Below are 15,428 nucleotides of genomic sequence, written 5' to 3' on the forward strand. Positions count from 1 at the left end.
TGGTTCTTGCTGAAGGCGGCTTTAACCAGCGTGCCCACGACTTCGAGGAAGCAGCTGTGCCAGCTCTCCACGGCATTATTTCCCGTGGCTCCCCTGCAGCTATCAAAGGCTGGGCAGAAATCGTGGAGGCGTCCGAATTACCATGCCGCCCAGCAGTTGACGTGCTTTGACCACGAAACATTTCTTCTCGAACTACAAAAGTCGCTGGGGGAAGTCACCCGCTTGATTTCTTGATTGGCCTAAAGCACTTCAACACTAGTGCTGCCTGGAACATGGTTGTGTTCTTTGATCCACGTCATAGAGAGCTACCACGCATCCCCTGGAAGCTCCGTAAAAGTTCTGCAGAACTTTCTTGGGGGAAACGTGGGCGTGGCCACCTAAGCAGAGCTTCGGTTTTCCATGGCTTCTCCTAGTGAACTCCACTGCACGTATGCTAACTTTACGGGGTAAAATATCGGCTATATGTACCCCCGAACACGTGCCGTGCCAACGTATGCCAAGCATGCAATATCCGCAAAACGCCCCCCCCGCCGCAACAAATACGATTTGTCGTGACAAGGCATGCGCACATCAGGGCAACGGGCACGCATGCTTGAAAGCACAGTACACGAGTCCTGTAAAGTCTTATCTATTAAGCATTTCCATGTCGCGGGCAGCAAGCTTGCACAAATACTGTCACTGTGCTATGGGAAAGAATGAATATTTAATAAAACGGCGTTCAATGAAAAGTCTTCAATGAAACGGCGTTCAATGAGACACCATTCGATGAAACGGCGTTCGATGAAACGGCGCTCGATGAAATGTCCGGAACCACTTCACGACCAGTGCCGACGCCGCCATGTTTCCTGCCGCCTCTAACCGCACCGCACACACCACGAAAGTTGTTTCGCGCAGGCGTCGCTGCGCCTGCGGCGTGCACTGCACGTTTTCGTGAGAAGAAATCGCTCCATGCAGTTCAAGCTCTTGAACGTGGTGCAGATAAGGCACCGCTCTTTCCCTTTCCGAACAAGCAAGCCGCGCGAAGCCGAAGATTTCCACCACCACAGTACGTTGCGCTGATAAGCAGCCGCCTTGGGGATCGTGAACACCAGGTTGGGCAAAAAAATAGTACTAATAAAATCCCGCTGGCGCTCTTATCACGTCCCGCCCTAAAAACGCAGCCATGGTCCTTCAAAACACGGACACATTAAAGGGCTACTGAAGCGCTTTTAAAGGGACCCTGCAACACTTGCCATCGACTACTAGTAATGTATTTTGGGATAAAGTCTATTGTCCCAGAAATCTTCTCCCGCAAGAATTATGAAAATCCGTTCACAATTAACGAAACTACGCGCGATGAGAAATCGCGCATAATCGTTCCCTCTCAACTCGACCGCGGACAACGCGACGAAAGCTGCGCGCTCTCTCCCGGAGAGGGGGGCGGCTCGCGGTGTTCTTTTCGGCGGCCTTCGATATATCACATGCCAGGTAGTTTTCTCCTTTTCTCCGCAACGCGGAGGGGCCTATTTCCGGTCTGGTGCCACAAAAAAGCAGGCATGGGTGCCTGCTCGCAAGTGCGCGCTCGAGCTGGTAGGGCGTTTTTGAAGCAATAAACGTTTGTAGTCGAGTGGTCCCGTTGAAAGGGAAGTTTTGAGCTCATCACTCAAACTCCGCGCGCACTCAAAACACAAAAGAAGCGGTAAAACTGTGCCTACAGGTTCAGGCATAGAAGAGGTTTGTACACAGCGATGACGACGGAAATGGGAGAATCTAGCCGCGAAGTTGACCAGTGACAGCCGATCGGGCAGCCATGGCCTAGGTGACGTCCCGTAGGCCATGCCAGGGGTTGCATAATGAGGACAACTGAAGAGAGAGCGGTTGGTTTTTCCGCGTCTTTCACATCAATTTGCGCGCTCACCACTTCACGTGCACGTGTAATATTTGGCTCAGGTATTCCCGGCAGTGTAATCTAAACGTCGCGCAGGTTTACTTGCACTGCTCAAAGAGTGTTGCAGGGTCCCTTTAAAACCGGGCAAAGCTCTACTTTTTACAATTATTACATTGGTCAGTTTATGCCTATAAACTTTTTTCTGCATTTTTAGCTTGGAGACAGCGGTATTAGTCGTTAAAGTTGACCCTACGCCCCGCCCACTGCTCCCTGCCGCATCGCTGGAAAAGCGAGAAACCGAGCGGCAGCGACCCAAAGTAGCGTCATTCGGAAGACGGCCAGCAACGTGCGCCGCCGCTTCGCTGTGTCCCAGTTTTCTAGGCGAAGTTCCGAATTAACGAATTAAGCAGGTGTGTAATCTTCACTTTATTAATCTTTATTGTGTGGAGTTGCTTCTGCGTCGATTTTTAACCGTAATGCTACTGTGCGATTCCCTAAAGCGACTCCTAGATACCAGAGATTTCCTACCCGAGTGCCCGTGGCTACTACGTTACCTTCACGAGTAGTCGCGGGGCCAGCCGTGTCGTCGGGTGCTCTGTGCTTCATACGCGAAGCGACGGGCTCAAACAAACACGGAGGTACCCCAAGTTCCTGATCCATTATTATGAGGAGATTATGAAATTTTTTTGACCGCAGCGCTCTAGGCTTCCCGAACTTCTTGCTCGTTTTCCCGATCAATGTTGTTGGCTGTGACGACAGCTTAGCTGAATAGGTAGATTTTAAGAAGAAATCAAGCAAGCTGAAAGCATGAAGCGTTTTCTGCGCGTGGAAGCGCTCCGCACACTCGCCGGTTGTGCATGCCCGTACGGCGCCCAAAACGGCTCGCACCACCCATGCCACGACAGCGACCGCTCTTCGCTGCCGCCAAGAATCAAGGCCGTCGCGAAAAGCAAGGTAAAAGTGCAAGAGAGTGGATGATAGTGTGGTGAAAAATTGCGCTAGGGATTGTCATCCAAGGTCATTTCAAAAGAGGTGATCGAATTTGTATTGCGATGCGGAGCACCGATCGGTCGCAGAGGCTCGTCGACAGCAGCAAATGAACCTGCCCGAGCACGAGATGCAGCGAGAGGCCGATGGATGGCGTTACCTGCGCGCAAGAATGAGCATAGCACCGATTGCTAGAATGACTATCAACGTAGAAATAAGGTTCCACATGCGAGAAAGGGTTTGATAGTGTGGTGAAAAACTGTGTTAAGGATAGTCATTCACAATTGTAGAGATAGCGGCGACCCTTGGTGCTAAGCCTAAAGTTCCCAACATCAGCGGGGATCCGTGCAACCTGAGCCGGCTGGAGCTGTTGGGGAAGGCGTCCTAAAGCTCGTCGGGGACCAGCGTGCTGCGCTTGGGTTCCTCTAGCTTTTGGGGGGCGACCACCTTCGACTCCCCTATTTTAAAACATGCGTATGTGCAGCAATGCCACGTTCCGCTGACCAGCCGAGCAGCGACCCGGCACCAGCACCTCTGCGCGACGCGGCGACCGGCGGCGGCCGGGCCGCATCGCTAGCTGCTGCCTGTGCGCATCGCAGGCCACTGCACAGAGCTTGTTGCCGCCTGTCCGAATGTAAAAACAAAGTTCCACATTCGAGGATGGGGATCATGGTGTGTTGAAAAATTGTGCTAGGAATTGTGACTAGCGCTGGTAGTGAAAGCAGTGAACGAATGTCTGTGCAACTTCCCTGCACCCGAGAAACAGAAGTCGGCCATGAGCCGTCAGGGGAGAACCCCTTTCTAAAGCTCGCCGCGAGCGAACTTGTTGTGTTTATACTTCCCTCAGGCTATCCTATTGTAAGGAAAGATTGTGCGAGCCCTCCGTTCACCAGAGGACCTTCTGGCCCATATCTGAACGGGAACAGAATGAGATCTTCAGGCCGAGCGGTCACCGCAGCGCCGGCACTTCCGAATATGACGCCATCTGCAGCCGGCCAATCATGAAAGGCAGCCAGGGCTCTGATCGCGCCGCTGGGCAGGGGCCATTTATTTTGACGAAAAAAGATGGTTTGGGTGCATTTACACATAAGTAAACATGTTTTTCGAATTCAGCACCAAGAAGACCATAAGGTAATGCCCCCAACAAAAATTTTTTGAAAAGCTCTTCACCAGCCCTTTAAAGCCACGCTCGCCGTTTGTAAGACCGCACTTGCAGCAGCGGCTAATGTGAAAAAAAAAGTACGAAATAAAGGTCGTGCGGTTGTTTTTAAGTGCTGTGCGTTCGAGTGATGCTAAATATAGGATGACTTGGGACTTAGGTTGCGATGTGGTTGGATTTCACGCATGGTTCGGTTATAGTGCAGTATCGCTTATAGTGTGAATTTTTACGGCTCCTGCGAGATACCGTATTTACACGATTGTAAGGTGACTCGAATGTAGGTCGACCCCTCCAAAATTGCATCTCAAAAAAAAAAAATATTTGCGAGCGCACAAAGCAGCCCGTTTGAACGCTGCTGTAAATGAGTGCCGGAAGAGAAGCTCTTCCGTCAACTACCAATACCCCCCTACAGCAGCTTTTCCATCAATGATCGACGCTCCCCCAAGAGCCGTACACTCACGGTGCACACAGTAGATGTTAAAAAAGAGAAGCTTCTGTGTAAAGGGCCAGACACATGTCCGTCTTTGCAGCCGGTTTTCGGCTCCGGTAAACGTTCCGGAAACCGCTCCCCACGGCCGTTTGGTGGAATTGGAGACACATGGTGCGCGGACGCCGTCGACGCGTCGGGCCGCTTAGCTCCGCCCTGTTCCGTCGTCACGTGCGTGCATGCAGCCTTTGGCAGCCTGCACAAGGGTCGCATTGACGCTTGACGGAGTTTTCCTGGGTGCCCCGCGGTGCTCATGATTTTCTCTCCTAGGAGATTGTTGCTTTAAGTAACTGGGGCCAATTGTATCCATTAATAGCGTAAATGGATATAATTGGCCAAGCGGAGTTTTGAAAACCTAACATGAGTTACAAAAATAGAAAAAAAAATAATCACAACAGTGAGCATACTAAAAATATGTCTTACATGTGCTCGAAAACAAAGACGGGACTTTAAAAGCCAACAAAAGAACGTTGGAATTGCAAAAAAAATTGAATAGACGAGCCAGTTGTGTAACGCCCTGCAGTTCCACAAAAATGTGGAACTGGCGGAAGCAACACAGTTAATCGTTGTAATAGCGTAATGAAGGTAAATGGTCAAACAGAATATCCCCCCCAAATACACAGCATAACCATTTCGCAAAAATAGGGACGAAATTTTAAAAAATGCATCTTTACATATCGTACCCAGCTTTCTCGCTCAAAATTACAACCTCTCGGGAACCTAGAAAAACCACTTTAGGAAAATGATATTTGGCAAAATGCTAGAAGTCAACGTAAAGATTAAAACGCTAAAAGAATATTTCAGGCTTTTGAATATTTTTTCTGTAATTCGCTGTCAAATCTAACTCGCCATGCATTTCTATGGGATAGTTCCCATCGCTCAGGAACCCAGTCGCGCAACGTGCGCGACTTGAAACTGTGCACAAAGCAAGTATTCACCCCTGTTACGAATCGGCCAACGCCACGTGTTTTCCCGCATCAGGTTCCACGTGCGAAGCCACGACGTTCGCCACACCCTTCAGGCATCAGCGTGGCGGTGAGTCACGCCTCGACATACCCGGCTCAGACGTTTCGCTATCGGCGCGATCAAGCTTCGATAGCGCGACCCCGGCACCTTTCAAGGACACTCTCTCCCCTCTCTCGGACGCCACGTGCAGCGAGGCTATGAATGACTCACAAACTGTGGAAAGAGCGTTGTGTGTGTCTGTGATGTTCGTGGCGTGTTACTCTTGGGGGCGTTTGACCTTTGTTGCTTTAGGGTATAAATAGAAGCAGCACAAACGCTGAAATTCATTCCTGTCTGAGCAGTGAATCCATGCGGTCGCTCTGCTCGAGTCCTGTATTGTAACCTCGCCCGTCAGGGCATTGTATGTTTTTTTGGCTTCGGCTCACCTCTCGCTATGAAGTAAACAGTTACGTTATCCTACTGCTCTGGACTTCTTCACGGCTGCAACAGCGGCTGGCCGCTCGCATCATACATGCTACCCATCGTATGTTGGAGGCCACGGAACTCGGATCAGGTGCCCCCGCCCGGTCACAACACCCCAAATATTAGCTGTGCAAAAGAACTTTTCATTTCGCTAAAAAAATTGCAGAGCGGGAAAGCTGCACATGTATTCCGGAAAACGAAGACTCAACTAAAAAGCCCGGAAAAGAACGACGGAAACACGAATCGTGCAAACGGACGAAACCAGCCCTACGCCTGTCATCTGCGGGGTCAAGTGAATGCGCTTAATCAATATAATGGTGCAATTTAGATCATTAGTGAAAAGAAACAAAATCAAAAATCAAAATACAATACCCCAACGTATTTGGCTACTCATAGCCAAATCTCGCCAAAAAAAAACTCAATGAATACTAGTGGCGTAAGAATGCTAGGCATTATTGATAATTATCTGGATTTCTACAAATGCTTTTCTAATCCAACGTGGCAAGAATATGGTTTCGGTGGTTGTTCTTTTCACATGAACTTTAATAAAGCCACCGCATCAACCACGATAAAGGAAGCCTTCACTGACTACACGGAGAAAAAAAAACACTGCAATGCCGACACTTGTCAGAGATGTTGCTCTTAATTTTAGTGTTGCAGCGTGGTCTTTTGCAGTTACAAGGCAAGCGAAAGCGATACGCAGTTGTTTTTCGATCCCATATATTTGCTTCTGCTCGTACCAGAGATATCAGCGGATCGTTTTCGGTGATGCGGTCCGCCTTTGAGCTGCTCATGGCTGCGGCGCAGTAGAAAGCCACCTCGCGAAATCCAGATGCGAAGGACACTTTGAAACCCGCACGAAACGTCATGAATGACGCTTCCGCGCCCCGTGCTGTGATTGGCTCACGCCCCCTGCCAGTTAATTGCCCACACATTTGACGCGTGGCAGCGGCGGAAAATATCTAGCAGGTTTGACGCATGCGGAGAGCCGGTTTTGGGTGCCGGGCGGGGGCCGTTCCGGCTACCGGAACAGAGAATCGCGTGCTCAGACGCATCCCTCTCCGCCCATGTGTCCCCCGCTTAAGCCCGCGGAATAACCATGTGCTGTGGGTTGAGCAGCAAACTTTACTTCCAATCATGAGAACACATTCGCTGCGAGATCACAACAATCAAAGCTACCGGCAACAGCCACTGCCGCACGATATCAAAACAAACATGGCGGGTGACAGAAGCTGCTGCTCGAAAATTCCTTTTATTCGTAAGTACGTTATTTGCATTCAAGAAGCGTTTTGTTCGTCCCTAATAAACAAAACAAGTATTAGCGAATTCCTTGATTGAATGCGCAGCGCTAACGTAGCCACAATCACATCTCGTTGCTCAGTACACTCCCGAACACAATGGTGGGAGGTTAGTCGCACAAGGGGCACAGATCGCGAACGCCAACTTTCAAAGTCGTCGGAATACCCTTTGTTGACGCCAGAATGTATGCAACAGTAAATTAATACGCTGTGCTTTGACCGTAACCATGGAAACGAGGGTGCAAAGCTCTCCCCACCTTGTAACACACCCGATTTCTCGTTTCCCTTGCCATTACTAGTGGTACACGGTTTGATTTCGATTCTAAGTCGACCCCCAACACTCGGTAGTAAAATTTGAAAAAAAGGGTAGACCTACAATCGTGTATACACCTTATAGAACACGTGACAATACGGTACGTTATAGGGACCGGCCACTGCTCAGAGGGCACGACAAATAAGTACACTCAGCGCCGCCCCACAAAAGCTCGAGTTAACTTTGGGTCTGTGAGAACCAGACGGCGGGCGCGCATTCGGATATTTGGCACCTCTCGGTTGTTTGTTTTTGTGATTCTGACATTGTTTTTGAAAGGTGTCTCATGCATGAAAACTGTTCTGGCAAATAGTTTCCCCTTGTCTCAAGTGCTTCTGTGTGATTTCCTGACAATTACGGAGCTGAACTACTACTGTCGGCCTCGTGTGCGTGAGAAGTTAGAAATTGTACGTACCCGCTCGCGTGTACGACGTGAAAGAAATTGATGGGACAGACATCGTTGTGAAGTCCCATTCTCAGCAAGGGAAGCTTATTTACAGCGCCAATTCAGGTCAGTATGAATTTTTTCTTTTATCACAGCCTAATAAAGTGACCCCAGCGTATACAACGCCGCTCCACGACAGAAGCGCGTTTGTGTTGTTTCCTCTGTTCGCGCAAACACACAGTTACTTTTTCGGTTGCCCTTCTTCGACTCTGTTGGTGTTGTCACTAATTGACAACGGATTCCAAACGTTATTAGCTGATGACAAAGTAAACGCAGTTCCACACAGTTGGAAATCTGCTGCGGAGATGCGGTTGTCTTTACGAAGATTCTGTTTAGTTTCGGCTTCTATGTTGCGAGTAATGTTAGAGTCGTCTTAGCGGCTAATTGATACAGTTTGTTCAGGCCATTCAGAATTCTCCAAAAAAAAAGTATTTCCTCCGCCTCCCTATCCTCTGCTTAAAGAATAACCTCAACTTTCAGAGTACGCAAAAGCATTAAAGAAGTCAGCGCGAGTGAATGCAACCTTGCCTTTGATAGCTTGCCAAGCTCTCACTTGGAATGCGTGGCCGAACTCTGTACACTTCGGGGAACAAAGTAGGGCAGTAAGCGGGATGCATATTGACAGTCTTGACATTGCTTTTGGCATCACCCGTGAAGTGCTGTGAACATATTCTTGTGCCGCCTTTTGGCATCCATTCGGTGCCGTGCATGACGCTAAAAAAAGATTACTGCTGATAAAACAATAGTGGCGGAAGCCGTAATACCTTGTGTTATGCAAATACTATGACGGCATGCGATTCATCGCAGCGCGCGATGTGTATGGAACACTGAAAGCAAACGTTTTAGTTTTATGGCCCTTCGTGTCTGCGCTGAGCCTAAACAGTCATCGTACTCATAATTTTACTCTTTCCACTGACAAAAAATGCCATGGCTTTCTTACTGCTAAAATCCATTTCTTGCGACGCTTATTCTCCATGGCAGCCTTTCGCGATTGTGGCAGTCCTCCACACAGCAGTAGCGGTGCTGCCACTAATTCTTTCCCGCAGCATTTTGATCCTTTCGGACCCTGCAACTTACAGTTATAACTATGTTTCTTAAAAAACTTCCGCCACACAACGTCGAACTGCACGCAGCGCGCGTTTCTACGCGCACTGAACAGCCGGTCGCGACGTCCAAAGTGCTGTGTTTAGTGCCTTATTTCACCTTTTTTATATAATTTAGTCGGTGGCACGATTTAATGGTCCTAAATATTTATGAAAAGAAGCCATTCTACTTTCGAATAGCCAAGGGAAGTCTGTCTCTCTCGGAGGTGCATGAAAGTAAGCCCACGCTTCGGCCAACGTTTTTTTGCTTGCATTCTAAACGTCGTTAAGATGTGTGGCACCTTTGCCTATTCGGAAGCACTTTCGCGGTTTTGTCGCTCGCATTTCAAGCGAAGAAACGGAGTTCGCCGTAGCGCGCTCGCCTCACAGGGAGCAGCCATCTTACAATTCTGCGCGATACTGTGAGCTGCCACGATGGTCCACTAAGAGGCCCCGGCTAGCGCCCAAGCGCGCCACGCATGCACAATGGCGCACCCTCTTGCTATGGGAGCAGAGCAGACCATTAGAAACAGTCAGCTAAAACTCTATTGTCTCACCAAATCGGTTAAATTTTCTTTGAAATTGCACCACTGTTATTAGGAAACAGCAGCGTTTTGATCTTTTGCTTGCATTTTTTTTAAACTACTAAATCTTTTTTCCCCACTTAGCTGATAAGCAATGTCATCGAACCGGTTTGCAAACCAGTTTGGTACGCGATTTAGTCGAACCAGAACTGAACCGGAACAAAATGAATTTGCCCGAACCAAGCAATGTCATCGAACCGGTTTGCAAACCGGTTCGGTACGTGATTTAGTCGAACCAGAACTGAACCGGAACAAAATTAATTTACCCAAACCCGAACCATAACCGAACCAGTATTTTTTTCGGTTCAACGCATTGCATGTTATTTGTACAAAATTTAATTTCCTGATTCATGATTCTGGTAACAGGTACAGTTTTAGTCATTTCTTTTGAGCATTCAAATTTTAAAACTGACTTTACATGCACAAGTTACACCTGGCCCATGAGGCACACCATAGTGAAGGGCCATGCATTAACTTTCACCGCATGGGGAAAATCAGGACCCCTGCACCTTAGTTTTTGCTTCCACCAGCCTCCCCCCCACAACTATTCTACCTAACTACACACACGAGGGCATTCCATTTGTGTTTCCTCCCTCAAAAAGCAGTGAAACAGCACGCACCGCCATGGCAATGGCCATATCTGCTTCGGTGACCGTGTCCATTGGTGAGGACACCAGGGGGGCCTGGAGGGTGATCTTCTTGGTGAGCTTGGAGGTGAGGTCCTGGGTGGGAAACAAGTCACTTCCCTCTTCTAGCCCGACAGCAGTTGTTGGCATGTTAGGTGGCATTGGTACAGACCTTTAATGGCTTCCTTAAAGGGGCCGTGAAGACAAAACACAAGTTTGGTTCATTCAACAGATTCCCTCGTTAGAATCGCACTGAAACCACTTTTAGCGTAAACTTCACTCAAAGAAGCTACATAGTTAGGAAAAAATGGAATGGCCATGCAGTACACTCGTGCATTTCGCGCAACAGAGCCTACGATGTCATACCAGCCAGCTCTGCGATTGGCGGAGGCCGGCAAAAGCAAACGCAAATTAGGCAGAGCTTATAGGCTTGCCGAACGAGCTATTCGCCCTTAAATTTAGGGCACATTCGTTTTGAAGCAGTAAGAATTGTGGGGCAAACAGAGTAAGTTACGAAAGCACACGTAAACACAGAAGTACCGATGCGTACTGCTGTTGGTACTGCACGCACTATGCTCGCTTTAGCTCAACAGGACTGAGGGCTTCGGGGGTAGTCTCAGACAACACTGGCCAATTGACACAAGCAACGGTCTCTTACGTGACCATATTTGCCAAGCGAGCACTATGCTTCACGGAACGATTATATTCTGCCTGAACAAAAACAAGCCAGGTTCAAATATGGTCAAAAACAAACCAGAGGCAGAAAACGGCTTGCCCCAGTATGGCGGCACCATCTAGGTTCACCAACGGCAAACGAGGCTTCACGGTCGGTTCCTGTCATGTCACTGCAGACCGCGAAAACACGATTTAGCGGGAAAATCAGAATTTTAGCTTAAATTGATTAATTTCTCAGTGAATAAAACATTGTCTGCATCTGGATAAGCGCTGGGGACCTTATAAAACATGAGATCTTTCGAACAACACAAACTGGTATTTTGTCTTCATGGCCCCTTGAAGAGTGATGGAGAAAGCACCCACGATCTGGGTAGTACAGAGCGTTGTATTGTACTAGTTGCATTGATTGTGCCCTTTTTTCCTTATACTGGCATTTATTCACACCTACCGAACTACGAGCACACGGGGAGAAAAGGTTGAACAGCAGTACCAGCGGGGCAAGCAGTTCCCTTTTCATGGCCGAGTGAAAATAGCTTAACCAATGCTAGAGTTGGATGAATATGGGCAACTGCCAAGAGTTCACTCGAAAAACATGAAAGCTAATGCGGGCTTTGCAAGTGACACACAGTGCGTTTTCGTAATGGTGTGGCCAATAAAGTAACGTACCTGATGACACAAGCTAGCACACTTTACTCGCTTTTCTACTCGAGTGTAGGGCACTAACTTGCCTTCAGAAACTCGCATGCATGCCTACACAGCCTGCAAACAGGTGTTGCAATACCATTAAACCTGGATGTAACGAACCTCGATGTGACGAACCCCTGGATTCAAGGAAGTTTTTCAATTCCCCACTGCCATCCCCATAGAAACACGCGTGTTTGCGACCTCTATGTAACGAATTGGCTACGCTGATGACCCATTGCTTTTTGCACTTTCTGAAAAACAGGCTGGAGAAATGCACTAATTTAGCGAACTTTGCACGCACCGCACACTACCGTGCGCCTCCAGTGTGAGTGCGGTGTCGGTTAGGTGCTAGGCTGCCTGTCGGCCTGTAGTCTCCCGTCTCCACTGCCATCTGTGGTGTTAGTTCGTCAGTGATGAGCTATGCTGCCAGAAAATGAAAAGTTGTCTTTTGAACACAACCTCACAATTTTAAATGCAGTCTCCTACCACAAGAAGGAACATCGCCGCCAGTACAGTACCTCAGCCAGCACCTTCAAAAACTTTGAGTGCGGAAAAAAAGCGTCAAGTTCGCAAAAGGGTGCCCTTTCCACACAAGTTTAACTTGGTCCTTGAAATGGGTTAAGGCACCAAGAAAGTCTCAAAAGGCAAAAGTGTTAACGTTTGTGAATAAAGGGGGGGTAAGTGACCTAGCTTCTTTGGAGTTCCCTGTAGTCACCAAGTTTGTGGGAAAGCAGCAGGAGCAAATCCCCGTTTTTCACTGCGAAATTAATCCTTTAAGGGTGAATTCACCACCACTGATGTCTAGCATTTTGGTTTCGTTTCCGCTTCGTTCACGCGAGCCTTAACTCAACACCTGCTTGTAATGAAAAATTGTGAATTTTTGTCAGTTTCATTATATCCAGCTTTAACTGTAATGAAGCTTTTGAGACGGCTATACAAGAAGCATTAACACACAATCTGCCCAATGAAGCAACACCGGCGTACACTGGCTCACACTACACCAACAGGCAACCACTGAGAAATTAGTACGTGTTTTCTTAAGCGGCACTTCATGCAACTATTTTTTATACTGCGCTTAGAAGCTTTAAAGGGGCAGTGGGACAAAAATGAAAAGAAGTCAACCAGCAAAATTCCATTGCTCATTTTTATCAATACAAGTACGCAGAAAGTGTGGATGAAATTTTACTTTCAATGGCAATTCATAACGAAGATAATTTCCAAAGGGTCTTTAAAAGTATGCAATGCACAAGGGATTTAGCTAGGTGTATGCGACATAGTAATACAAAAACTTACTATAGACCAAGAAGTTATATAAAAAAAAATAACTGCAGAGTGGTCTTTGCCGCATTAAAAAAGTAGTGAAGCAGCTTTCTTTTACAAACTATGATGTTTGACACATCCAGCCTTTCAGTTTTTTCATGCAAATATTTTTATCAAGTTCCATACAGCTATATTTACTGTACTAAGGACAGGTGTATGTACACATGCGAAACAAACGTGCGCTTGGAGTATGCAACTACCATCTTTCAATGAATTCTTTGCAGCACTGCCGACAAACCAATGCTGAAGACAAAGCTCAGGAGATGGTACCAGAAGCAGAAGCCACACCACTTACAACATCGTCAGCGTTGAAATCAATGTATCCCGGAAGAATGAGGAAGTCGCTGCGATGAAAACAAGGAAAACACGTGTCAGAGGGCAGCTGGCCAAGAAGCAGGCGCTGTGCAAATAACGCAAGACAGGCTTTAAAAGCAGCAGCTCTGTGATGGACACGAGTTCAGTTGGTTTGTTTGTCCACTTAGTGGGAAAACTGCGTGTAGGATAAAAGGTGCTCATACTTTTTGCTTTTTCGTAAGTTTCTTTAAAAAAAAGCTGGCCAAAATTTTGCCTGTGGTATTTTCTATTTGGTCCGCACTCCCGGAACTACTTCCCGATAGCACAGCGCAAGTGCGACCCCCAAGCTGTTTCGCCTGCCCCTCCCCTCCTTTCTCGGGAGTGCCGCACAGAAAGTTCTGCCCTTGCTGTGCACTGCTGGAAAATTGAGAAAAAGTGCTGGCGCCGCGCACAGCACGCGGAAATTCGAGGAACCGCCGGAATTAGTTCCCGGAGTGCAGTCAAATCGAACACACTTGTAGTTAATACTACCAAGGGGCAATTCACGCTGACAAGTCAAGATACAGGAAGAAAGATTTATGGAACACTGTGTCTACACAAGTTTTGCCTGTCATCAGTTCCCAAGGCTAAGTTTCGACAAAAACATTTCGGTATGCGTAAACTCAGCGTCGAGCATTAACAGCGCGCGCGCAGGAAGCAAGCATTCCCGGATTACGAGGCAACGCCAGTATCGAGAGCACGTATTTTACGTCACCGAAAAAACGAGTTCGCGCTGCTGTCTGCCGGGATTACGTGCTTTCACAGCAGCAATAATTCTACTGCGCTACGCATTAAAAGCCCACAGAATTGAACCTGGCGGCGTCAAAGAATGTTGAAACGGTCGTCAGCTGAATCAGCAGATAGGCGCGAAGAGTAGGACAGAGCCTCGAACGCAGTTCAAAGACCCTCGAACGCAGCAAGCAAAATAATAAGGGTAAAAAGGTGGGAAAAGTGATATGCAACAGCACGCGCTCTGGCGCAGTCCGAATACTCCGCATCCGTGCGCAACTGAACCGGTTACACGTCTACGCACTTTGAAGCGTAAATTCAAGGTGACGGCACGCCAAAGTTCGCCCTGTAAAAAAAAAAGGGGGGGGGGGATTTTTTTTTTTTTTTCCTTCTGCAAAGGCTACACTTTTGTACGATTTTCGTCTCAGTCTGGATTTCGCAGTTTTAGTTTCAGCCTGAACGGAGCCGCCTCCACCGTACAAATGATGCGGATCGGTTAGGGGAGTTGATCGGCTTCGCACGGTCGACCGAGACGGAAAGCTTGGCACGCCGGGGAAAAACAATACAAGAAAAGTCGCTTCCTTAAAGAAGGGAGGCGTGTGCGGAAATCACAGTGCATAAAAAGGCAGATGAGAAGAGGAAATCATTATGACAGTAGGAGGAGGCGATACGTACTTGTAGGTTAATCCGTCCCCGGATCCAATTAGTTGTTGGGCAGTGAGGCCGTCCTCGTGAAACGTTACTTTCTCCGACATGGCCACAGACGATGCCGACACCTGAACGGCCCAAAGTAAAGTGGACTTATCGGCCGGAGCTCCCCGCGAAAACGCACATGTGCCCACATTCCCCCTCGCGGAAAGCTTCAGCAGCTAACGCTCTAGCGGTGGCGCCACTATCGCAATGCGGATTAGAGTGGGCTGTCCGTATTCGCACTCTGTTGTTCACGCTGTCCGCACTCGTGGTGAGAATAACTGTTTCGATCTGCACATGCGCGGGGTAACAAGAGGACTCACCCTCAGCTTGCTGCGCGGGCAGCGCTGCACGTTTTTAAAGCGAAAGCTTCCCTAGTGGGACCAATGGCGGCCTGTCAAAAACAATGCATTTGCCCATAAACCGATTGGTCGACTGAAAATTTAATTAAGCTCTAATAAGATCTCTGGACACACGGCGCCTGCGTGCAACCGGGCTTGCATTGGGTCAAAACGGTCGCTTGACAATCGTGAAAAAGTAACGGTTCTAGATAATACAATACACACATTGATCATGAAGAAGTATACTATAATAGTATACCTTTATGTCATCGTTATGTCAACCACGTATCGGTATAAGTTTAGATCGCTCGTACATGTGTTTACTTAGTATGCAAAAAATCGTCGCATGGTTTCGTTCTTCGTTTGTGATTTGGGTCTTTGAA

General features: G+C 48.0%; 1 protein-coding gene across 1 annotated transcript in view; it reads right to left on the reverse strand.

Moving 5' to 3' along the window:
• The window catches only part of Ras (Inosine-5'-monophosphate dehydrogenase ras), a 95,896-nt gene extending 81,025 nt beyond the window's left edge, over positions 1-14,871 (reverse strand). The window contains exons 1-3 of the mRNA XM_077683525.1: positions 14,690-14,871; positions 13,248-13,296; positions 10,268-10,369 (exon numbers count right to left, since the gene is read on the reverse strand). Of these exons, the coding sequence (XP_077539651.1) occupies positions 10,268-10,369; positions 13,248-13,296; positions 14,690-14,769 (231 nt within the window). The 5' untranslated portion in view covers positions 14,770-14,871. The remainder of the gene's footprint in view (positions 1-10,267; positions 10,370-13,247; positions 13,297-14,689) is intronic.
• Positions 14,872-15,428: the final 557 nt, after the last annotated feature.

The sequence above is a fragment of the Haemaphysalis longicornis genome, unplaced genomic scaffold, assembly GCF_048455015.1.
Source record: "Haemaphysalis longicornis isolate Haplotype H1 unplaced genomic scaffold, Haemaphysalis longicornis Haplotype H1 scaffold_9, whole genome shotgun sequence".
NCBI classification, from domain to species: domain Eukaryota; kingdom Metazoa; phylum Arthropoda; class Arachnida; order Ixodida; family Ixodidae; genus Haemaphysalis; species Haemaphysalis longicornis.